Source organism: Schistocerca cancellata, chromosome 4 (genome assembly GCF_023864275.1).
Source record: "Schistocerca cancellata isolate TAMUIC-IGC-003103 chromosome 4, iqSchCanc2.1, whole genome shotgun sequence".
Lineage (NCBI taxonomy): Eukaryota > Metazoa > Arthropoda > Insecta > Orthoptera > Acrididae > Schistocerca > Schistocerca cancellata.
In genome coordinates this window covers 297,373,008-297,397,088 of record NC_064629.1, presented here as the reverse complement: position 1 = coordinate 297,397,088, position 24,081 = coordinate 297,373,008, and the positions used below count along the sequence as shown (strand labels likewise).

The following is a 24,081-nucleotide window of genomic DNA, read 5'->3' as shown; positions in this document are numbered from 1 at the left end:
AGTCAGGTTTATGGTTCAGCAGCTCCTTCCGCTTTGAAACTCCTTGACCCTGTCAATCATTGTGGGCTGCATCTGGCTATTGGTGCCTTTCGCACTAGTCCTGTTGATAGTCTCCTTACAAAAGCAGGGATTTCTCCTCTACATATCCGACGGACCCAACTCCTTGTTTCTTATGCAATTGACATTCGCCAATTCTGAGACCATGCTGTGTACCCTGTGCTCTTCATCAATGAGGGATGTCTCCCTCCCAATACTCGCACATGGGTGGGATTGCTGGTTGGCATGTCTCAATACCCTCTGCCAGGATCTCTTCCAGGGTACTAAGGTCTCTGTTGATCCTATGTTTTACCAGTGTCCTGTATGTACTATCGTTGCAGAGTTCCAGGGTGCCATCATCTTTTACACTGATAGTTCTAAGACTATTTTAATATCTCCTACTAGTTTCGAGCACCATTTGTTACCAGGATCATGAAGTGCATTTACAGCAGAGCTTCTAGCCATTCACAGGGTCCTCCTTTTTGTTTCTCAGCCTCCCTCCACAGTATTTTTTTCCGACTCCATGAGCAGCCTTCAGGCTATCGATCGATGCTACTCTCGTCACCCCTTACTATCTGCCATCCGTGACCTTCTCTCTTCCCTTTAGCGCGCCACCTGTTCAATCGTCTTTCTCTGGGTCCCAAGTCATGTGGGAATCCCAGGGAACGAATTGGCTGACGGTTTGGGTAGAGAAGCAGATTTTTGCCCCGTTTCCTCTCAAGATTTCAGCTGCAGATATGGGGATCTACGTCAAATCTCTCTTTGCGCATCAGAGGAACGCCATCTGGAGCGCTACAGCTCATATTAAACTCCGCTCAATCAAGGAGTCTACTGCAGTTTGGCGCACTTCGTTTCGCCTGTCTCGGAAAGAGTCCACTGTTTTATGCCGTTTACACATTGGCCATACCTGGCTCCCCCATTGTTTCCTCCTATGTAACGACCCACCCCTACAGTGTAGTTGTGGCGCCAGACTGACATCTCACATATTGGTGGCCAGTCCCCTTCTTTCGGCCCCCGTGCTAAGTATAGTCTTCCTGCTTCCTTACATTTAATATCAGCAGGTGATTCACGGATGTTGACCTGGTGCTCGGTTTCCTCCGTGAAATTTATTGCCAGATGCGAGGTTCTCCTTCAGTCATGGAGCAGGGGCGGGTTGGTCGTTGTTGGGGCTCCTTTTGCAGTCTTCACGGTCTGTGACCTCATGACAGCCTCCCCTTTTTTCAGTTTTAAGGTTTGGACTCGCCTTTTATGGTTATACTGTGTTTGTTCTTTTACTCTGATTGAATCCGTTCATTTTTAGCAGACTCATTCTTATGTAACCCCCTTTGGAATGGCGGGACTGATGACCTCACAGTTTGGTCCCATACTCATTCAATCAATCCTGTAGCACCACATTTCAAAAGCTTCCGCACTCTTTCTTCCAAATTTAATCGTTCGTTTCACTTCCGTACAAAGCCAGATACCGGCAAATACTTTCAGAAGAGACCTAAGGTATTAAGAATCAGTAATTGATGTTAATTTACAGCAACGTTTTTGTTGTTGGTGCTAGCCGGCATTTTATATAGTCTCTACTTCAGTCTTCATTAGGTTTTCTGGCCCAGTAGCGAAAATCCTTGGCTACTTTGTGTCATGTCTCCTAATTCCCTCAGCATTGGCTGATTCAGTACAGCTGATATCCATTGCACTTGTTTTACCGATATTCATCTCCTCTCTCTCAAAGAAACTGAACTTACTCAATGTACACTGTCACTTGTAGCTTCTGACAGAATTACAATGTAGTCGCTAAATCTGTTATTTCTTCTCCTGGGGATTTAATGTTTCATTTCCAAAGTTCGTAAGGTGCCAGGACATGGGCACTTACACGTTATCCTACCAACATTAGTATTTATTATAAAGGGACTGGCCAGGGCATCAGATTATGACTGTTTAATTATGATAAATATGAGGCACACTCGGGCAGTATTCCCTGCATGTCTGCATGATTGAGCCGCTAACTTAAAGCGTTGGTGTAAAGTATCGGAAGTTGAGAATTGTGCAATGTAAAGTCTGCAGACGGCCGTAGCTCGCCGGGCTGCCGTGCGCGGCAGGTAGCGCTCACCGGAAACGCAGGACAATACGGAGCTTTTGGGGATAGCCTGGCATCCGGAGCCACCTGTACTGGGCAACACGTGGCGAAGACGGGAATTTAGTTTGCCTAGGGGCGTTATGACGTACTCTATCATTGGGTAGACGTCAGTGGAGGGATTTCGGCGATGATAGAGCGTTCGACATTGGCCGAAACTGAGTATTCTTCCGCCGCGTTTTCGTACGCGTGGGAGACGAGAGAATTGTGGAAGGTCTTCGCCTTCAGCCATCGAGCTGTACGGACTTGGAGACGGAGTCTTGGCCATCGTCTTCGAAGGGAGATATACGGTCTGTATCGCAGCATTGCACCAACGCGTGTTCCGTGCAGAGTTCTGTGGTTAGAGCTCTTTGTGTGCTCGGAAGCGAGATTTTCTCAAACGCCTAACCACTTCCAACAACTTACCTAATATTCTCGATCTAGAAGTTATCTTTGCGAGGTGCCGAGTATTTATTAACGCAGCTGCCGGTAATAGGGGCGCGTAATTGCAAATTATTAATGTGCCATTCTCAGGAGCGTGTGGGTGGACAAAGAGATTCACATTTTTTTGTAAATTGTCAGTTGTGGGGAATATCAAATTAAAATACCAATATTACGATCGAATTATCGACTTCGTTGTAGCTAGCATTTACCCTGTCCCACTAAGATTTAAATCTACTCTAGTCACTGCGCAGCTTGCCCAGACGGGAAGGAAAGAAGGTTTGAAGTCTTCTGTCAGCGACGGACTGAAAAGTCTAAACGTTTCATGTCATGTTCGCTCAGTAAACATATTGAATAACGTGGACACACACACACACACACACACACACACACACACACACACACACACACACACACACACACACACACACACACACACACCCGCGCGCGCCGCCACCAACACACACATTCCCTACGTGTTGTGGTAAATTGCATGCTGTCCCCATAATCTGATACCACCAAGGAAGCATGTGAATTACCCGTGTACTGGTCACACCAAATTTACGATGTATTTATGAAGCGCACATTAAACAGATGCATTAACTGTTAGTAGAAATAACGCTTGCAGTACCAAAATACATTTTTGTTAGTATTTGATACCCTGTAAGGAATGGTATTCTGACACGGTTAATAAATATTGCTTTTCCGGAATGTTTTCTTATTCAATCTTAATTGGACATTTCCAGTATAGATAAAATATTAAGGCTGTTAACATGTCGATAATATCTTTGAGCTGTAAAACGAATAAAACTAACCACCTGTTACTCTGTTTACAGCCAGCTGTTCATGGAACTTCCAAAGCTGATCAAATTCACCGGACGCAAATGCATAGGTCTGGCGAACAAATGCAGCGTAACTACCCCGGTGTCTGCCATGTGGACACGCAGCAGATACGTCTGCTGCCGCACGCCATGCCGGTGTTACTGTTGTGCAGAGTTGGAATGGCTCCTGCTCGCCAGTGGGTAGCGCCGTCTGCTGGCGCACCGGTTGAGACTTCGGCTGGCAGAGGTGAAACGGCACATAAATGGACCCACACAGAGGCTTCGCAGTCATCGGGCCGCAGAGATCCGTCCCGGCGCAGCTCCAGCGGAGACATCGGCCAAGTGGAACACACAGCGACAGCAAGCAAAGTCCAGCGTAGTCGTACACGAACGCTTCCCGGCAATTTCGCACAGCTGGAGAAATCTTGGACTTGTAATGCCGGCAGTCAAGTAAAGGTTGGTTATCTAGTGTGGAGGCGTGTTTAAGATACAATCTTGGCATTAAAAGATACCGTGGACACTAATACACATGTCACTCCCGTGTTGCAAATTCAGTTAATGATCTCTTCGGCGAATATTAAGCTTGGCGTTCCATCATTCTGCTGTTTCAATGTTGCTTTCGTTAAAGAACTACTAGAAGGAATTCATTAAAGTGCAAAGCCTGTAAACGTAGATGCATACTAGATGTCATGAAACAGCAAGGAAAGGGACGGTACGTCAAAATGTTTAACATTGCATTTCAAGCGGTGCTATTTATACAAACAGTGAAAAGGATTTAAAGGCTCTTCCGGATGAGTTTCCACGTTGATGTGTGTGACGTGATTGCAGAGCGATGCCATCTGCTAAAATTAATGTGAACACATTCTCGACGTGCTCACTACTGTTGCAGCAGTTGATTTCGTTCTTTTATGTCTAAGTCGTCTTGCTACATCGCGCGAGTTAAACGAGAACTGCAGTAGAGCTATAGGAGTGGTCTGCCACCAGTAGCGGATTTAAAAATTTTGCGCTCTCCCCCCCCCCCCCTACGCACAACACATTATATGCGCTCCCTCCCCTCCCCACCAGAAAAAAGGTTTTAAATAATTACTATATTACCCGATCACTTCACAATTGCCGTTTTGGCTGGGAGCGCTGGGAGTTGTTTCCTTACTCTGCTGTTAGTTTTGAAGCACGCGTCAGCGGTGTAGTCGTGCTCAGTGTAATATGGTTCCTGAACTCTACTTGATGTACGGCAGCCGATAAAACACTTAAAACTGCAATTTGTTAACACATTCTCCTGTCGAGGCAACAGAAACGAACACCAGGAAACTAACTTCAATTTTATGGCCTAAAAATTCAGCAGAGGGTGTACAACACGGATTTTTGTTACACGTTCACTTTTAATGTTCTTTTACACGAAACCAATGAAAATGAAGTTCTTACGATCTCAAAATGGAAGCGAACGTGTCACGCATTAAAATTTAATACGTACTTTTACAGACATGCGTCCACAATTAAACTGTCGTTTCACGATCTAATAACATGAATTTGTAGCAGATAAACACGTTCGGTATTAATACGTGAATCTATAGGAAAGCGTAAGAACTGAAAATGAGATTTCGATGCACGAACTGGTAACTAAATAGACGCCCTCTGCGGGTTCAGGGGTTAGAATAGGCTCTAGGTATCCCTGCCTGTCGTAAGAGGCGACTGAAAGGAGTCTCACTTTTTGGCCATATAAGCTTAGGTCCCATTTCATGGTTTGACATGCCACTTCGCAAATTCTACGAAAGTGCATGCCATATGGGGAAGGACGCCTTACGCAGTGCATTAGTTACCCATAGTACCCTTAGATTCGATTTCCTTAACCTCTTGTCATGGCTTCTCATCTCCACCTGCAATCCAACTATTTTGGCGAGGACACTTTCTGGGGTGCGTCATCTTCCGTTGCCTCCTGTTCTATTTCGCCCCTATGACGATTGGATTTCTCTGCGAACAATATACAACATGGTAGCCTGTCCATTGTGGTGGGGCCGTCATGTACCCATTTGGTGGTAGCCCCCTGACAACACAGATTACGCTGCTGATGCGTAAGCTGTAAACTCCCCACATATGCCGAGGAGTCTTCCTAGGGCACCAGCATGCCAGGTGGCCTTTGCTGTTACTGCGTGGCGCCTGTCGGGAGAGCCCCAGATCGAAGTGGGTGGCACCAGGGCGAATGACCAGCAATGAAGCGGACTAAGACATATCTTACTGGCGACCATACGGCGCCAGCAGTCTGTAAGAAGGGAAAGATGGAGTACAATGCTGACATATATGACCCTCAGTCATTTCCCTCCCTCGCTACACTACGGGAGGAATGTAGGGCTACAGAAAGAGGAACCATATTTGCCCCAGTATTTAGCCTGTAGCAGAATGGATGGGGACTCTTTCCACCTATCAGTTTTTTGTTTTTTTGTTGAACATCTTGAAAATGTTTGGGGAAGTGTCAGCACTGTCAGACATGAAAAGCGGTGCAGTCTTGATTCAGGCAGCATCCCCAGCCAAGTCCCGGGCGTTAGTCGTTTTTGATGGGCTGGTTGATATTACTGTTTCCGTCACTCACCATAAAAGTTTGAACATGGTCCAGGGGATTATGTTCCATCGTGACCTCCTCTTGCAGTTTGATGAAGAGCTCCACGCCAATCTAGAACGGAGGGGTGTCCATTTCATCTGGAGCATTTACAGGGGACCCAAAGACAACAGGGTTGCTACTGATGCCTTCATCTTGGCCTTGGCGGGTGAGTCATAGCCTGAAAAGCAAAATTCGGGCACATCTCCCTGCTGCACTTCAAATGCCATATGTGGAGACTGCAACTGCATTCAGATATTCCCTGTGCGCCTCCTCCTCCTTGCATCAACTGCAGAGATCAGCACTCCCTCTGCTTGCCAGACGGCACAGCACTCCAAAAGGAGCGGAAAAGTATGGAGTAAAAGGCCCTGGACCTTTTGAGTTATCAAGAGGCTAAACATAAATTTGAAAGATTACACCCTGTTCGGTTTAGCCGGATGGCGGGCCAAGTGGTTCTAGGCGCTACAGTCTGGAGCTGCGTGACCGCTACAGTCGTAGGTTCGAATCCTGCCTTGGGCATGGATGTGTGTGATGTCCTTAGGTTAGTTAGGTTTAAGTAGTTCTAAGTTCTAGGGGACTGGTGACCTCAGAAGTTGTCCCATAGCGTTCAGAGCCATTTGAACCCTGTTCGGTTTACGTCCACATACACTGCAGCTACATTATCATCGCTATCACAAGTGCCAGTCGTACCACAGTGTCACGAACAGTGGGCCCTCTGGGCCTCCAGAATACATCCATCCCCTGGTAGTAGGGGGAAAATCTCCTTCCATCGCTCCCAGAGTACCTACTTCGGGAGCAAGGCCCCCCAAATGCAGGGGACATAAGTCCCCTCTCACCAGCCAGAGAAGAAACAGCCTCCGCCAGCTCCTCTTGTGCGGAAGGGATCCTTTGGGACCCTCTCCCAAGGTGTCCACTAACGCCACAGTGAAAACTCGACAGTGGCTACTGGAGCCAAAAGCTGCTGGACAAAGAGCTTCACGGTCTTCCTCCATGCCTTAAACTGCTTCAGAGAAGTCCTCCCAGAAGCCTCTAAAGAGAAGAGAGGGCAAGCAAACGAAGTCTGCTAAGGAAAAGGACCCTGTGGTGGCCCCAAAAACACCACTGCCTACGAATTCTGCACCTGCGGAAGAGGCAGAGCTCTCAGCATCCCCTGAGGACCTGGATCTCACTGATGCCTCATCCAGAATAGGAATGGATACAAAAACTCCATTGGTGGCAGCAGGTGACTCATGTATAGCCTTCCTCCTTCCGTGCTTCATGCTTTCCCAGCCTTACTGTAACGTCACCTTCCAGTGGAATTTCTGTGGTTTTTCCACCACCTAACTGAGCTACGACAACTGTTAAGCTTTACATCTGATTTCTGCATTGCCCTCTAGGAAACCTTTATCCCGGTAATGTGGACCCCTGCCCTTTGTGGCTATAGGGGATATTAAAAGAACTGTAGCGACTATAATAGTGTCAGCTGGAGTTTTTTCCATGTCCTGAACTCGGTATGCAGTTAACCTGTGCCTCTCCAACCCCTCTTGAAGCTGTGGCTGTCAGGATAAGGACAGACAAAGGAAATATGTCTTCAACGTATATTGTGCTCCAGATGGTGCAGTACCTCTAAATGTATTAACTGCACTGATTGATCAACTCCATAAACTCTTCCTACTTTTGGGAGACTCTAATGCACATAACCCCTTGTGAGGTGGCACTGTGCTTACTGGCCAAGGTAGATAGGTCGAAACTTTCTCAGTTCGACCTCTGCGTCTTAAATACTGGATCTCCCCCACACATTTCAGCGTCCCCCCTGCGGGTCCGGGGATTAGAATAGGCCCGAGGTATTCCTGCCTGTCGTAAGAGGCGACTAAAAGGAGTCCATCCCCCTCACGGGGGTAGTTAGCGCCTGCGTCCGGAGACGGACGGTTTCACGACCTATAATCGTGGTCTTTTTGGTTTTAAACTTCTCGTTTCTTCCTTCCTTTTGTTGGTCCCTTTCTTTGCTCTTCTCCACCTCACTGTCTTCCTTACTCTTTCCCTTGACTTCTCCTTGCCTTCTCATTGCCTTTTTCTCCTTGCCTTCTCATTGCCTTTTTCTCCTTACCTTCTCATTGCCTTTTTCTCCTTGCCTTCTCATTGCCTTTTTCTCCTTGCCTTCTCATTGCCTTCTTCTCCTTGCCTTCTCTGGTCTCCGCCTCGGCGTTTGAGACAGTCTGTCCTCTTTCTCCCTCTCTCTCTTCTTTTTCCTCTTCTTCCTTCCTCCCTGTGCGTGTCTGAAGGCCGACCCACGCGTTCGCACGCGTAGCCGGTGACGGGGTAACGCGTAAGTCCCCGCCCTGGGTAGACATGTAAGGCACGCGCGTACCCCCTGGTAAAGGCCAGGCCCGGGGAGGGGTGATTGCCTGAGCTGATACCTTCTGACCATGCCGATTGGTCCCTCCGTCTGTTTCTCGGGAGGTGTGACCTGAGGTGTAAACATTCACCTAAGGCGGGAGTGCCCTCTGAGAGGGTCCCCACAAGGAAGGAGCGCGCCATCGGAGACGCTGGCAATCATGGGGGATTCCTCCGCAATGGATTCTACTCCATCGCTTTCGACTTCGACCCAAAAACGGAAACGTGACCAGCCAACAGTGACAAAAGTACTACCGCCTGCCCCACAGTTCCTCGTAGTTTCTCGCACTGAGGACGGAAAGGATTTTTCCTCTGTCAACCCTTTTGTTATTCAGAAGGGCGTTGATGCCATAGCCGGATCTGTCAAATCTTGTACCAGGTTGCGTAACGGCACCTTATTACTAGAAACTGAGAATGCCTTTCAGGCACAAAAACTGCTTCGGGCCACCCTCCTGTACACGTTCCCTGTCCGGGTGGAGGCCCACCGAACTTTGAATTCGTCTCGTGGTGTAGTGTATACTAGCTCCCTCGACGGATTGACTGACGAGGAGCTTCAATCTTTCCTCGCTGAGCAGGGCGTGACGGCTGTCCATAGGGTCATGAAAAAGGTCAACAACGACCTTGTACCGACCCGGACACTCTTCTTGACCTTCGATAGTGTTAAGCTGCCATCGCGCATCAAGGCGGGCTACGAGGTTATTTCTGTTCGCCCCTATGTCCCGACACCTACGCGCTGCTACCAGTGTCAGCGTTTTAATCACACTCGACAGTCTTGTTCCAATGCGGCTAAATGTGTCACTTGTGGCAGGGATGCCCATGAGGGTGACTGTCCACCTCCGTCTCCTCATTGTGTGAACTGTCAGGGTGACCATGCCGCATCCTCCCGCGACTGTCCTGTCTATAAGGACGAACGTTGCATCCAAGAAATTCGTGTCAAAGAGAAAGTGTCCACCTCGGCTGCTCGCAAGCTATTGGCTAGTAGGAAGCCCACGCTGCTCCCAGCGGGGAAATATAGTACTGTCCTCGCCTCTCCTCGGACTACCCGGGAGGTCGCAACCCAGACATGCGATCTGACCTTCAGCACCACGGTCGTCCGTTCGGCCAGTGCTAAGATCGCGCGGTCGACGTCTCCTCTTCCTCCCATCACACCACAGACACCAGCCACTTCCTCAGCTTCTGCTAAGTCGAAGACACCGAAGTCAGATGCACGGTCCTTCAAGAAGGAACCATCCCGTGCAGACTTCCTCCGTCCCTCGACCTCCCAGCCTTCGACCGATACTTCCACCAAACGTCCTTCCAAAAAGGCGCATAGGAAGCACAGTTCTCCTTCTCCGCCACGGCGCATCTCTTCTCCTGCGCCACCCAGCGGTTGCCGCCCCAGGCCGTCATCCGTTTCGCCTGGCCGCACCGCCGGTAGCCGTACATCTGGCCGTTCACCGGCGGAGGAAGCTCCCCCTCCCGGCCATCCTCCCGAGATGGCCGATGACCCTATAGACCCCATGGACGATGACTGTCCGCCTACTGATAGCGGCGGCAGTGCTCGCTCGAAGCCAGGCCCTAAGCGGCCTTCGAGGTGACCCCTTCTCTCATCTTCCTTTTCTTACGATGGCACTTATTCACTGGAATATTCGCAGCATTCGCTCCAACCGAGAGGACTTGAAGTTGCTGCTCCGCTTGCATCGTCCGCTCGTCGTAGCCCTCCAGGAAACAAAGCTACGCCCATGCGATCACATTGCCTTGGCACACTACACCTCTGTGCGTTTTGACCTACCCCCTATGGTAGGAATCCCAGCTCATGGAGGGGTTATGTTGCTGGTCCGGGATGATATTTACTACGATCCCATCACATTGCACACCGGCCTGCAGGCAGTCGCCATCCGCATTACTCTCCCCACTTTTACGTTTTCCTTTTGTACCGTTTACACTCCCTCGTCATCTGCCGTTACCAAGGCAGACATGATGCAACTTATTGCTCAGCTACCTGCACCGTTTTTGTTAACTGGAGACTTCAATGCCCACCATCCCCTTTGGGGTTCTCCAGCCTCCTGCCCGAGGGGCTCCTTGTTAGCAGACCTTTTCAACCAGCTCAATCTTGTCTGCCTTAATACTGGCGCCCCTACTTTTCTTTCGGACACATGTCATACCTATTCCCATTTAGACCTCTCTATATGTACTCCCCAACTTGCACGCCGGTTTGAGTGGTATGCACTTGCTGATACATATTCGAGCGACCACTTCCCATGTGTTATCCATCTCCTGCAGCATACTCCGTCTCCGTGCTCCTCTAGTTGGACCATCTCCAAGGCAGACTGGGGGCTCTTTTCTTCCAGGGCAACCTTTCAGGATCAAACCTTCACAAGCTGCGATCGTCAGGTCGCACACCTCACGGAAGTCATTCTCGCTGCTGCTGAATATTCCATCCCTCACCCTACTTCTTCTCCACGTCGCGTACCGGTCCCCTGGTGGACCGCAGCATGTAGAGACGCTTTACGTGCTCGTCGACGTGCTTTACGCACCTTTAAACGCCACCCTACAGTGGCGAATTGTATTAATTATAAACGATTACGTGCTCAGTGTCGTCGTATTATTAAGGAAAGCAAGAAAGCCAGCTGGGCTGCTTTCACAAGCACCTTCAACAGTTTTACTCCTTCTTCTGTTTTCTGGGGTAGCCTGCGCCGGCTATCTGGCACTAAGGTCCACTCGCCAGTTTCTGGCTTGAAGGTCGCGAATGAAGTCCTTGTGGCCCCTGAGGCTGTCTCCAATGCCTTCGGCCGCTTTTTCGCCGAGGTTTCGAGCTCCGCTCATTACCACCCTGCCTTCCTCCCCCGCAAACAGGCAGAGGAGGCTAGGCCACCTGACTTTTGCTCCTCGAATTGTGAAAGTTATAATGCCCCATTCACCATGCGGGAACTCGAAACCGCACTTGGCCGATCACGGTCCTCCGCTCCAGGGCCTGATTCTATTCATATTCAGATGCTGAAGAACCTTTCTCCTGCGGGTAAAGGTTTTCTTCTTCGTACATACAATCGCATCTGGATTGAGGGACATGTTCCCGCATGCTGGCGCGAGTCTATTGTTGTCCCGATTCCTAAGCCGGGGAAGGACAAGCACTTGCCTTCCAGTTATCGACCTATCTCACTTACCAGCTGTGTCTGTAAAGTGATGGAGCGAATGGTTAACTCTCGATTGGTTTGGCTGCTAGAGTCTCGAAGCCTACTTACCAATGTCCAATGTGGATTTCGTAGGCGCCGCTCTGCTGTTGACCATCTGGTTACCTTGTCGACCTTCATTATGAATAACTTCTTGCGGAAGCGCCCGACCGCGGCTGTGTTCTTTGATTTGGAGAAGGCTTACGACACCTGTTGGAGGGTGGGCATTCTCCGCACCATGCATACATGGGGCCTTCGCGGTCGCCTCCCTCTTTTTATTCGTTCCTTTTTAATGGATCGACAGTTCAGGGTACGTGTGGGTTCTGTCCTGTCCGACACCTTTCGCCAGGAGAATGGGGTGCCACAGGGCTCAGTTTTGAGCGTCGCTCTGTTCGCCATCGCGATCAATCCAATAATGGATTGCCTCCCAGCTGATGTATCAGGCTCCCTTTTTGTGGACGATTTTACCATCTATTGCAGCGCGCAGCGTACACGTGTCCTGGAGCGCTGTCTTCAGCGTTCTCTGGACCGTCTTTACTCCTGGAGTGTCGCCAATGGCTTCCGTTTTTCTGCCGAGAAGACGGTCTGTATTAACTTCTGGCGCTACAAAGAGTTTCTCCCACCGTCCTTACGACTTGGTCCCGTTGCTCTCCCAATCGTGGAGACAACCAAATTTTTAGGCCTTACCTTTGACAGGAAACTTAGCTGGTCTCCACATGTGTCATATTTGGCCGCCCGTTGTACCCGTTCTTTAAATGTCCTCCGTGTTCTCAGTGGTATGTCGTGGGGAGCGGATCGAACCGTCCTCCTTCGTCTATATCGGTCGATCGTCCGCTCCAAGCTGGATTATGGGAGCTTCGTATACTCCTCTGCACGGCCATCCATCTTACGCCGCCTCAACTCCATACAACATCGGGGTTTACGACTTGCGATCGGAGCATTTTATACCAGTCCCGTAGAGAGTCTTCATGCTGACGCTGGCGAATTGCCGCTCACTTACCGGCGCGATATACTGCTTTGTCGGTATGCCTGTCGGCTACTGTCAATGCCCGACCATCCGTCTTATCGTTCCTTTTTTGACGACTCTCTCGACCGTCAATACGGGTTGTATGTCTCTGCCCTGCTACCCCCTGGAGTTCGCTTTCGTCGCCTCCTTCAACACCTTCATTTTTCACTCCCTGCAACCTTTCGAGTGGGCGAGAGCCACACGCCACCTTGGCTCCAGGCTCAGGTCCGCGTTCACCTTGACCTCAGCTCGCTCCCAAAAGAGGTCACCCCCAGTTCGGTCTACCACTCCCGTTTTTTGGAACTTCGTTCGAAGTTCATCACCATGACTTTCATTTATACAGATGGCTCTAAGACCAATGACGGGGTCGGGTGTTCTTTTATAGTCGGGGCACAAAGTTTCCAATACCGGCTCCATGACCATTGTTCGGTCTTCACAGCTGAGCTCTTTGCCCTCTACCAGGCTGTTCTTTACATCTGCCGCCACCGACATTCTGCTTATGTCATCTGCTCAGATTCCCTGAGCGCCATCCAGAGCCTCAGTGATCCGTACCCAGTTCACCCTTTCGTACACCGGATCCAACGCTCTCTTCAGCGGCTGGTGGACGTCGGTCCGCCGGTTAGCTTTATGTGGGTTCCTGGCCATGTCGGTATCCCTGGGAATGAAGCTGCAGATGCCGCGGCCAAGGCTGCGGTCCTCCAGCCTCGGACAGCTTCTTGTTGTGTCCCTTCGTCCGATTTTAGCAGGGTCATTTGTCGGCGCGTTGTGTCGCTGTGGCATGCCGATTGGGCTGCACTTACCGACAACAAGCTTCGGGCCTTAAAACCTCTTCCCGTGGCTTGGACGTCCTCCTCACGCCCTTCTCGGCGGGAGGAGGTCGTTTTAGCAAGGTTAAGGATTGGACACTGCCGGTTCAGCCATCGCCATCTGCTGACGGCTGCGCCGGCGCCGTACTGCCCATGTGGGCACTTGCTGACGGTTAGACACATTTTAATGTCCTGTCCCGATCTTAACCAACTGCGCCTCGATCTTAACCTGCCTAATACCTTCGATGACATTTTAGCGGATGACCCACGAGCAGCTGCTCGTGTTCTTTGTTTTATCAATTTGACACACCTCGCTAAGGACATTTGATGAAGTTTTTTAATCCTATGCCTGTCAGTCTGTCTTTTATTGTGTTTTTCCTTTTAGTTGTTGTTGTCAACTTGTGGCTCGCGGTGCATTTTTAGAGTAGTCAGGGCGCTAATGACCATTGAAGTTGTGCGCCCTAAAACCACAAAAAAAAAAAAAAAAAAAAAAAAAAACATTTCAGCGTGGCTAATGGCACTTATTCGACCATTGATGTATCCCTTTGCAGTGACACTTACCCCATCTGTCCACTGGAGTGCATATGACGACTTACCTGGTAGTGACCATTTTCCCATCTTCCTGTCACTCCCCTCGACGTATACAAAGGTGGGATTTAAACAAGGCAGACTGGGACGCTTTCACCTCTGCTGTCACCGTTGAATCTCCCCCACATGGTACCATCGATGTGGTAGTTGAGCAGGTCACTAGAACGATCGTTTCTGCGGCGTAAAACACGATTCTTTGTTCTTTACGGTGCCCCTGGCGGAAGTCAGGACCTTGGTGGTCTCCAGAAACCGCTGAGGCTATTCAAGAGCGTCGGCGAGCTCTACAGCGACATAAGCGGCGTCCTTCCCCAGAGCACTTAATAGTTTTAACGGCTCCGTGCCCGCGTTCGCCAGCTTACAAAACGATGGAAACAGGAGTGTTTGGAGAGGAATGTGTCGACCATTGGGTGCCATGCGTAACCTTCCCCAGTCTGGACGAAGATCAGATGTCTTCTTGGGTATCATACCACAACAGGTGTCCTTGGCATTAACATCAATGGCGTGTTGTCTACCGACGCAAACACAATTGCTGAGCACTTCGCTGAGCACTATGCTCGAGCCTCTGTGTCAGAAATATTCCCCAGCGCTTCGCACCCTCAGACAGCGGATGGAAAGGAAAGCCCTCTTGTTCAGTGAACGTCAGTGAACTCTATGATGATCCATTTACAAAGTGGGAGCCCACAGCATCCTTGCACAGTGCTCTGACATAGCTCCTGGGCCAGATCGGATCCACAGTCAGATGATGAAACATATTTCATCTGACAAAAAGCGACGTCTCCTCGTTATCTTCAATCGGATCTGGTGCGATGGCGTCTTTCCATCGCAATGGCGGAGAGCACAATCATTCTAGTGCTCAAACTCGGTTAAAACCCGCTTGATGTGGATAGCTATCGCCCCATCAGCCTCCCTAATGTTCTTTGTAAGCTGTTAGAACGTATAGAAAGTCGGCGTTTGTGTTCGGTCCTGGAGTCACGTGGCCTACTGGTTCTATGCCAGGGCAGTTTCCGCCAGGGTCGCTCTACAATTGATAATCTAGTTTCCCTCGAGTCTGCCATCCGAACAGCCTTTACCAGACGCAAACACCTGGTCGCCATCTTTTTTGTTTACGAAAAGCTTAAGACACGACCTGGTGACATGTTACCCTTGCCACATTATATGAATACGGTCTCCGGGGCACCATTCCCAATTTTTATCCAAAATTTCCTGTCGCTCAATACTTCCATGTCCAAGTTGATGCCTCCCATAGTTCTTCTCCCCCCTCCCATATCCAGAAGAATGGGGTTCCGCCAGGCGCTGTATTGAGTTTATCTCTATTTTTAGTGGCCATTAACGGTCTAGCAGCAGTTCGAGGACCTTCGGTCTCACCTTCTCTGTATGCAGACGACTTCTGCATTTCGTAGTGCTGCTCCAGTACTAGTGTTGGTGAGCGGTGGCTACAGGGAGCAATCCACAAGACGTAGTAATGGGCTTTAGCCCACAGCTTCCGGTTTCCAGCTGCCAAGTCGTGTGTCATGCACTTCTGTCGACATCGTATCATTCATCTGGAACCAGAACTTTACCTTAATGACGATCCACTCACGGTAGGGGAGACATACCTATTTTTAGGACTTGGTCCCGGCGCCCAGTTGACGTGGTTACCTCATCTTCGTCAGCTGAAGCGGTAGTACTGGCAGCACTTCATTGCCCTCCGTTTCCTGAGCAACACCAACTGGGATGCAGATCGCTCTATGCTGCAGCAGCTCTACAGAGCCTTCGATCAATCCTGCCTTGATTAAGAGAGTGTGGCTTATGGTTCGGCGGCGCCCTCAGCGTTGTTTCCTCAATCCGATGCACCACTGTGGCGTTAGACTGGCAACAGGACCGTTTAGGAAGAGTCCAGTGACCAGTGTCCTTGCGGAGGCCGGAATCCCACAATTGAAGGTAATGCATGCACAGCTGCTCGCCAGTTAAATTGCACACATTAGTAGTTCTCCTGCGCATTCGAATTACAATCTCCTTTTCCCATCCAAGGCGGTTCATCTCTCGCATTGGAGGCTCAGGTCAAGGCTTACAATTGCGGTTCGCATCCATTCTCTTCTGTCTGGAGTCCTTGCTTCTGCCACCTATAGAGTCTACTCAAGTTCCATTCACGTACACGTTCATGGTGACAACTAGGTCGAAGCTTCACTTGGACCTTTCACAGGGGTCCTAAGGTGTCAGTTAACCCCATAGCTCTACACTGTCACTTCATCTCGATTCTTGACAAGTACTGGGAGCATGAAGTGGTTGATACTGACTGCTCGATGGCTGATGGTCAGGTTGGCTTTACGTATGTTCATGGACATATTGAACAGTACTCCTTGCAGATGGCTGCAGTGTTTTCATTGCAGAGCTGGCGGCCATTTCTCGTGCTCTTCAGCGCATCCACCCATGATCTGGCGAGTCGTTCTTTCTTTGTAGTGACTCCTTGAGCAGCTTAAAAGTATCTACCAGTGCTACACTGGCCATCCTCTGGTAGCGACCATCTGAGTCCATCGATGCTCTGAAACGGTCCAGTCGTTCAGTGGTGTTTGTGTGGACACCAAGCCACGTCTGAAACCCAGGAAATGAACTTGGCGACAGGCTGGCCAGATTGACTACACGGATACCTCTTCTGGAGATCGGCATCCCTGCAACTGACCTGCGATCATTGCTACGCTACAAAGTCTTTCAGATTTGGGAGACGGAATGGTTAATCTCAGTACAGACAACAAACTGTGTGCCCTTAGGGAGACAACGAATGTGTGGAAGGCCTCCATGCGGGTATGTCGCAGGAACTCAACGGTTCTCTGCCGGCTCTGCATTGGCTGTACGTGGCTAACAGAGTTACCTCCGCCGCCAGGACCCACCTCAATGTCGCTGTGGCTCACATATGAATGTCGTCCACATCTTGGTGAACTGCCCACTTTTAGCCGCTCTGCGGCGGACTTTCAACCTTCCCAGCACCATACCTTCGGTGTTGGGTTACAGTGCCTCAGCAGCACATTTAGTTTCACGTTTTATTCGTGAGGGGGTTTTATCGCACTATCTAAGGGTGGGCATTTAGCCTCCTCTCTGAGATCGCCACACTACCTCCATTTTCTCTGTCACACTTGCTATGCATTTGTTGGTCTTGGTGGTCGTATTTTCCCTACATGTGTTCATCTCGCCTTGTGTTTTTGGGGTGGACATTTTGTGTTGCAGAGTGACTGGCTCATTCTCCTTTATTATTGTGATCAGCTAGCCCAGACAATCTGCTCTATGGTTTTGATACATTCTTCTTCTTTTCCTTGTGGTGTGTGTTTTCCTCATGTTTTGTCCATTCCATTCGTTTTCTTAGGTGTGGTGTCAAGTGTTCTTGTACCTTGAGCCTTATTTGCGTCAGGGAAAAGGGTCTGACGACCATGTAGTTTGGTCCCTTTATATCACAAACCAACCAACCAATCCGAATACAGACGAACAAATACAGAACTGGATTTGCTGTTACATAATTTTAGAGACCAGTGTGGAAAAACAGATCTGTTTCATAATGGTTCAGGTGTAAAGCATAAGGGGCTGAGTAGCTAGATGCTGCATAAGTGTACACAGTACCTTGAATCCGTGTAAGGGCTGAACATTTTTGTACTGCATGTATTGTTTTCACCATAGCTCTCTAAAGGTATTCGCAGAGCTTTTATGTATTTATCGAGAGAACTGAACTAAGTTAATAACTTTTCGTCTGAGCGTGCTCTCAGATAACGTATATTTCCGCGATACGCATCAGTTGTAACATACTACAGTGTCAGTATGACTTGACTGTACAGCGCCGAGCGGCCCTGGGTCATTCGGGTATTGTTTAATATTATCGGGTACCTTCGGTCACGTCTGCACCTAAACGAGGTTTAGTTCCACGTTCTGCAATCGGCAATTCTAAAATACAGGTAATGCGTACTTTTTAAGTACAATGAATGTGCTCTAAGTTATAATAAGAATCACATATTATAAATTTTTAAGACTAATTGGCATAAATAAACTCACCAGTCAACAAAGTTGCGTCTGGTTTCGACGACAGAAAACTCGATCATATCTTCATAGTTCAGACGGTTATCAGTTAAGAGAACGGCTTCGATGTGAAGAATGGACAAGGCGTTCAGTCTCTCATCAGACAACGTAGGTACGATTTCAGTCCTTGAAGAGCCGAAATCGAGCGTTCTGCTGAACAGTTTCCAAGTGCCATACATGGCAATATTCTAAGAGCAATGTCAACGTTAGGAAACACGGACTGTAGCCTCTTTTCGTAAAAATTTGCTGATTTCGACTAGTAGATCGCTAATCTCAGATCTCAAAAGTTGCGCGAAATGTACACATTCACTAGGGAAGCAAGGCTCTAAATCTGTCATGACACTTCGAGGTTTGCTGCACGTTCACCAATATCGTCAGGTGAACTGTTCTTACGGTTACTGAAAACTGTGAAGGGGGTCCAACAATGTTCTAAAGCGTTCCTTCCGCCTCACTAATTCGGCGTACAAATTGTCGAGTACTGGGAGAAATGTTAAGATTCCAAATTTTTCTCTTCCACTCAGAAAAACTTCTTAAGAGTCCGCTTTTTCGTCGTCATAAAGTTTGCGTTTTCGTGACCTATAGGTGCATTCATAGTTTGTCAGTCATCTCCATGGATTTATTTTCATAATCGATGAACATGCCACGAAAAGATGCAATAAATCCTACAAATGATTGGTATAATTCATGCACTGTTTCAGTATCAATATTTACACTCCGCAATTCCAGACTTAAACAATTAAATCTCTGGAGTATGTCCTTCCAAACTGTCATCATGACTACCGTTTCTAGTCTGTTGAGTTGATTCAATAGAGTTGAAGTTTCATTCCGCACAAATGGTTTTTCAGACGTATTATTGGCAATATGTGTGAACACACTGATAACGCCCTCCCAATTTTCATATAGACTTCCACACGCTTCCTCTACCTCTATACTCCGCAAGCCACCAAACGGTGTGTGGCGGAGGGCACTTTACGTGCCACTGTCATTACCTCCCTTTCCTGTTCCAGTCGCGTATGGTTCGCGGTAAGAACGACTGCCGGAAAGCATCCGTGCGCGCTCGAATCTCCCTAATTTTACATTCGTGATCTCCTCGGGAGGCGTAAGTAGGGGGAAGCAATGTATTAGATACCTCATCTTGCTGAGCAACATGTTTTTGATAGATTTTTACAGTTTTGTGTCCTGTTCCCATGAAAGAAGTTTATTCCAGCCCTGTGTAGAAGCAGAGAAAAAATTATAAAGATTTTGCACTACATTGAAAAATTAGCATGCTCTCAAACAGCTTGCAGCACCAGTGCCGACTAAATTCAAAGAATGTGCTGCACAAGGCACATAATGCGCTTTCGGATTTCGTTCTTTAATGTGTGCCTGCAAACCATTGTAGATTCCTGACTTTGCTTGGGTTGTCATATGGCCTCTACAGTCAATATTATCAATGGAATTTGTAGAGAAGTCTTTCAGTGCAGCCTCAGCCAAGTTTTCGGACTTGCGTCCCGGGTTTGGTAAAAACAAAAAGAAACTTTCAAGTTTCACCTCGTTCATATATCTTAATCTGGTAGATAATTGATCAGTATGTGAAACGACCACAGTAGAACCTACTATTATAGAGAAATATTTGGCGTATTTCATTGCACTTAAAATAATTCTCTTAATTTGCTCAGAAAGAAGCTCTATTATTTAATCAGACTGTTGAAGAAAGATAACTTCTATGTCCCTGCCCTGGATTTCCATATCGTTCAATGTGCTCTGCGAGAAAAGGATCAAACTCGGCTAAAGTTAGAGACCTCATAAACTGACAGTTATGTAATGAATGGAATCTTTCAACGTGACCACGTACGGGAAGTGCATGACTTGTTAGCTTCTTCCCAACTGCAAACGCCCTTTTCAACACAATGCGCCAGTACATTTGTTTCTGTCTCAACATATGACCAGAAATGGTTGTCTATTGTTCAAAGTGACTCTTCTTGTCAAGAGTGATAACTCAGAATTTTTGTGTTCAAGTGAACTGCTGTGATCAGATAAAATATTAGAAATATTTTTCCAATCTACAATACCATTAGTTGCAATCGCGGCCGTACCTCCTAACAATTTAAATGGTGCACGAAAACAGCACCGGTACTACAGGAGTATACTAGAAAAGAACTCAAAGTTGATTCACCATTTAACAGTTTACGGAAAAACACATTTTTGTTCAAATATCTGGTTTTATCGCCTATAGATATTCTTGAATTAGAAAAATCAGTTACAATTTTGATTAATGCCACGTTGTGTCGAATGTTCATTCATTGACGCACTATTCTGCAGGATGATCACTGACAATGTTATTTCTTTTTGTAATGTCTGATTCCACACTGTTTTTCGTGAAACTCGAAATAAGGAACAATTTGCTTTTCTTCACTTTCATTTTCAGCTTCTGTTTCGTCTGTATTTACTTCCTTCACAACAGCTGCAGTGCCAGAAATATCATCCGTACTACTTGAAACCGAAGTCGTACCAGCAAAAGTTTTTGCGAAAATTTTATCTACTCTGCCAAGTGTTTTTAGAACATAGGCTTCCCATTCTCGCCTTTCCTTCGATAACTTCCGAAATGCCGCCGCACTTAATTTTGCACCTTTGCACTTTAACAGTTATTTATGTTAAGGCACTTACAAAATTGTCAACAAACGGTCAAAACAAAAGAAAGAAAGAAATTTGTGAGAGACTGTGTACAGGTACAATCTTACTACACCTCACACCAGCACAAAGATTTTTTCCTTTGAACATGAAGCGATGAACTGATAAGCTCGGATTACTCGACGTAACTGTGCTATGAGAGAACGACAATGCAGAATAATTTGCGTCGCTTTTTTCTGTCAGTGAACGGTAGCACACCTGCCGGCTGGAATTCGTCTCGTAAAGAAAACAGGTCAGTCCCTTTTTTAGTTAGTTTCCCGCGTCGCCGGAATTTTAGCTAGGACGCAAATATGTTCTGAATATTCTTGACACTGTCTTTCTAATTTCAGAAGAAAATAATTTTTGCAATTTCTTGCAGTGAGTTGTGCTAGATCGTCTCTTATCCCACTTACTCTTACAACATTTCAGCGATTCCTGTGGGCAGAGAAGACAGACTATTTAACTTTAAGTAGTCTTGTTGACAGTTGTAGTGGTGTCATTAGTGTGATCACTGCTGTTATGTCTACACGCAAGTGCACCTTTTCTTCCAACGTAAAATAAAAATAATCATGCCCAGAAGAAAAAGCCTAGTTAAGAAGTTCAACGTAAAATTTGCAATGCCACGGACTACTCGATAGCGCACAGTATGAGCTTTGATGTAGTGCAGTCAGCAGTACAATAAATGAGAGAAACGGAAGTTGGTTTCTCCTCCTTTCGCCAAAAAAAAAAAGTAAGCAAGTAAATAAAATTTTGAACTGTTGTGAAATGTATTCCACACTTCATTAGATATGCTTATGTTTCTTTTGTAAACACGTTTAAAAATGTAAATCATTTCCAGTATCACCATGTTTTGTTAAATGGATGTCATTAAATCTAAGCTGAGATGACGACCACAGAGCTTTCACATTAATTAAAGTTATGGAGGGTTGACTTGATACTTCCCCGTAATTTCTACAAGAAATGTAAGTAGTCGGGTTTTAATACTGAGGCCCACACATGTTCCAGTATTTAAGAAACTGCTGATTAATTTATCACAGCTTTTCAGGGGTCCTGGTATTTTCACGGGAAAAATATATCAGGGTTAAGTAGAAGCTGACAACATAGTCGGAATAAGAACTTTTCAAACATTGTATTGTAGATTGCCGTCCTGACAACTTACTTCAAAATATTTTTATCGATCGTGAAGATACCAAACAGAAACCCAATGTTAAATTTTCATTCAGTCACCATGTAAACTACGTAAGTTTCCAAGCTTGTATTGTCGAATTTTGTTCATAAGGCTTATTTAAACTAGCAAGTTGTTTACCAATATAAAAATTTTTGTAGTTTGTAAGCGCAGTTTTTTAAAACGTAAAAGATTCAAATGAGTACAGAGCGAAGAATGCCACCCTCCCCCACCCCTTCAGGTGGTAGGCGTGCCTAGTGGGCCTATACGTAAATCCGCCACTATCTGCCACAGAAGAGACCAAATCTCTGAAAGTTAAATATGAACATGGCCGAAGAACATTGATGAAACAATTTTCATTAAAGGATTTACTGATTCTACTTTCCTGACGGAGGAAATTATTCTTCACGTTATTTGATACTGAGAAAGAAAATAAAAAGATCACGGTATAATGTGATACGCATTGCTTTGTAAGTATTGACACGTTCTCTTCAGCAAGTCATTATCGATGTTTTCAAAAGTTCAAACGACGCTTTTCCATTTCATTCGTTTCTCAGCAGTGCGGAAAATTAGTCATACAACCTTCAAGAATAAGTTGGAAATTGTGCTTTGCTTTAACTGTTATTACTAATTTCCTACTTGCGATGCCACACTAAATTTGTCTCGGTTGACAACTCAGTCGTTTCTCCATTCAGTACTGGGTTGAACGAAGTGCTGCAGCGTTCGTATTCCACCTCGTGTGAACACTAAATATATCACAGTGTTGGTGCTTCGAACCGTTAACATCCAGGGTTGAAGCGACCTTCATCTCGTAAGTCACGCCGCTATTAAGTTCGCCTTAGAATTTGAGAGAGATCGTACTTTACTTCATGCGAATACGATTAATTTGTTTCATGAATAGTAAAAAGATAAACTGGGTATACAGTGTACCATCAGCAAAAAATTAAGTAGTTCACATATTTGTATGTATAGTTTCTTTCGGTAACCCAAACTTGGGCTTGAAACAATGCAATCCTTCGTAAATGTCTTCATACAACATGCATACACGTATGGTACTGCTGAGGATATTTTTGAAACATTTAATACAAGCGCAAGGTTTTGTTACTGACCGCTGTAGTCAGAATTTGTAGCCAGACATAAGAGCTGCATGTTGCAGGCAAACATCGTTTTTTGTTCCCATTAATGTGCCATAACAGGTATCGGTAAAAGACATATTTTAGTCGTCTTTCATAAGACCTGTGTATAGCTGTAAGCAGTGTTGTAAACAACGAATATTTTCTGAATTCCATTGTTAAAGATGTGTGGAGCCAAGATGAAAAAACTTAACTTCCTTTTTTACTAAAATTGTTTCTAGGATAACAGATGAAAAACGAGCTAAGGCATATAGTAAAGTAAATAAATGTAAGGCAATTTGATGCGTTATCTTTCGTTGCTCCTAGGAGTGTGACTTGAAATTGTTCTCCTGTAACACTCACTTGGTCTGTTTCTGGTTTTAAAGTCTCATTTGTTTTATTTTCCAGTTGAACAAAGATCAACTATAATTTTCTGTTCCAGTCGCCATCCAAAAACATTCGTTTATGACGAGCAGATCAGAAGTATCACGCAAGAGCGGCCTCTGGGGACGATCGATCAATCAGCTGAGAGTACAAGAAAAGTAACTTTTAAGCAACAGACATTATTTTGGATAACAACCAGAATGTAAAAAAGATTGAAGTATCGTGATGTTACTAAAGTCCTAGTAACAATTTTATTTTGGTCCCACACTCCTCTTCCTATGTATGCCGACGTAGAGAGAACGGGTTTAGCTTGGAGTTAAAAACACATGGCTAATTACATCATGCTGCTACTAAAACGTTTAGTACTGTGTATACCAGATCCCATTTTTCTGCTACAATGAGTTATCGGTTCGATGAAGATGATAAATACTCATACTAAAGTATACGCTTAGTTTTTAAAAAAAACTAGTCCTGAAATACAATCGTTAAGGATTTTTAACACGGAATTTTTTTCTAATGGCGTGTCGAACAGAGGTGAAGGTATATCAAAGACTCAACGCTCATACCACATTTCTGCAGTCAGTTGGAATTTTATTTTTGATAATGGTTTGTTACTTGAAAAGTAGTACTGTTGTTAAGCAGTCCTGCAAATCAATAAAGATGGTTTGTGAGCCTACTGTCTTAATAATTGACTTACTCTTATTTTCAAATACCGTAATATAGTTGACATACTGTTAAGGAATTGCTTATTCTCCAGCTATTTTTTGTTTAATCACATATTTGTAAGGTTTTCCGTTGAGCAGAATAAAAATTATTGGAGCT

General features: G+C 46.4%; 1 protein-coding gene across 1 annotated transcript in view; it reads left to right on the top strand.

The window, feature by feature from the left end:
- LOC126184804 (uncharacterized) overlaps positions 1–23,839 on the top strand; it is a 57,735-nt gene extending 33,896 nt beyond the window's left edge. Inside the window, exons 2-3 of the mRNA XM_049927392.1 lie at positions 3,415–3,855; positions 23,318–23,839. Of these exons, the coding sequence (XP_049783349.1) occupies positions 3,463–3,855; positions 23,318–23,344 (420 nt within the window). The 5' untranslated portion in view covers positions 3,415–3,462 and the 3' untranslated portion in view covers positions 23,345–23,839. The remainder of the gene's footprint in view (positions 1–3,414; positions 3,856–23,317) is intronic.
- Positions 23,840–24,081: the final 242 nt, after the last annotated feature.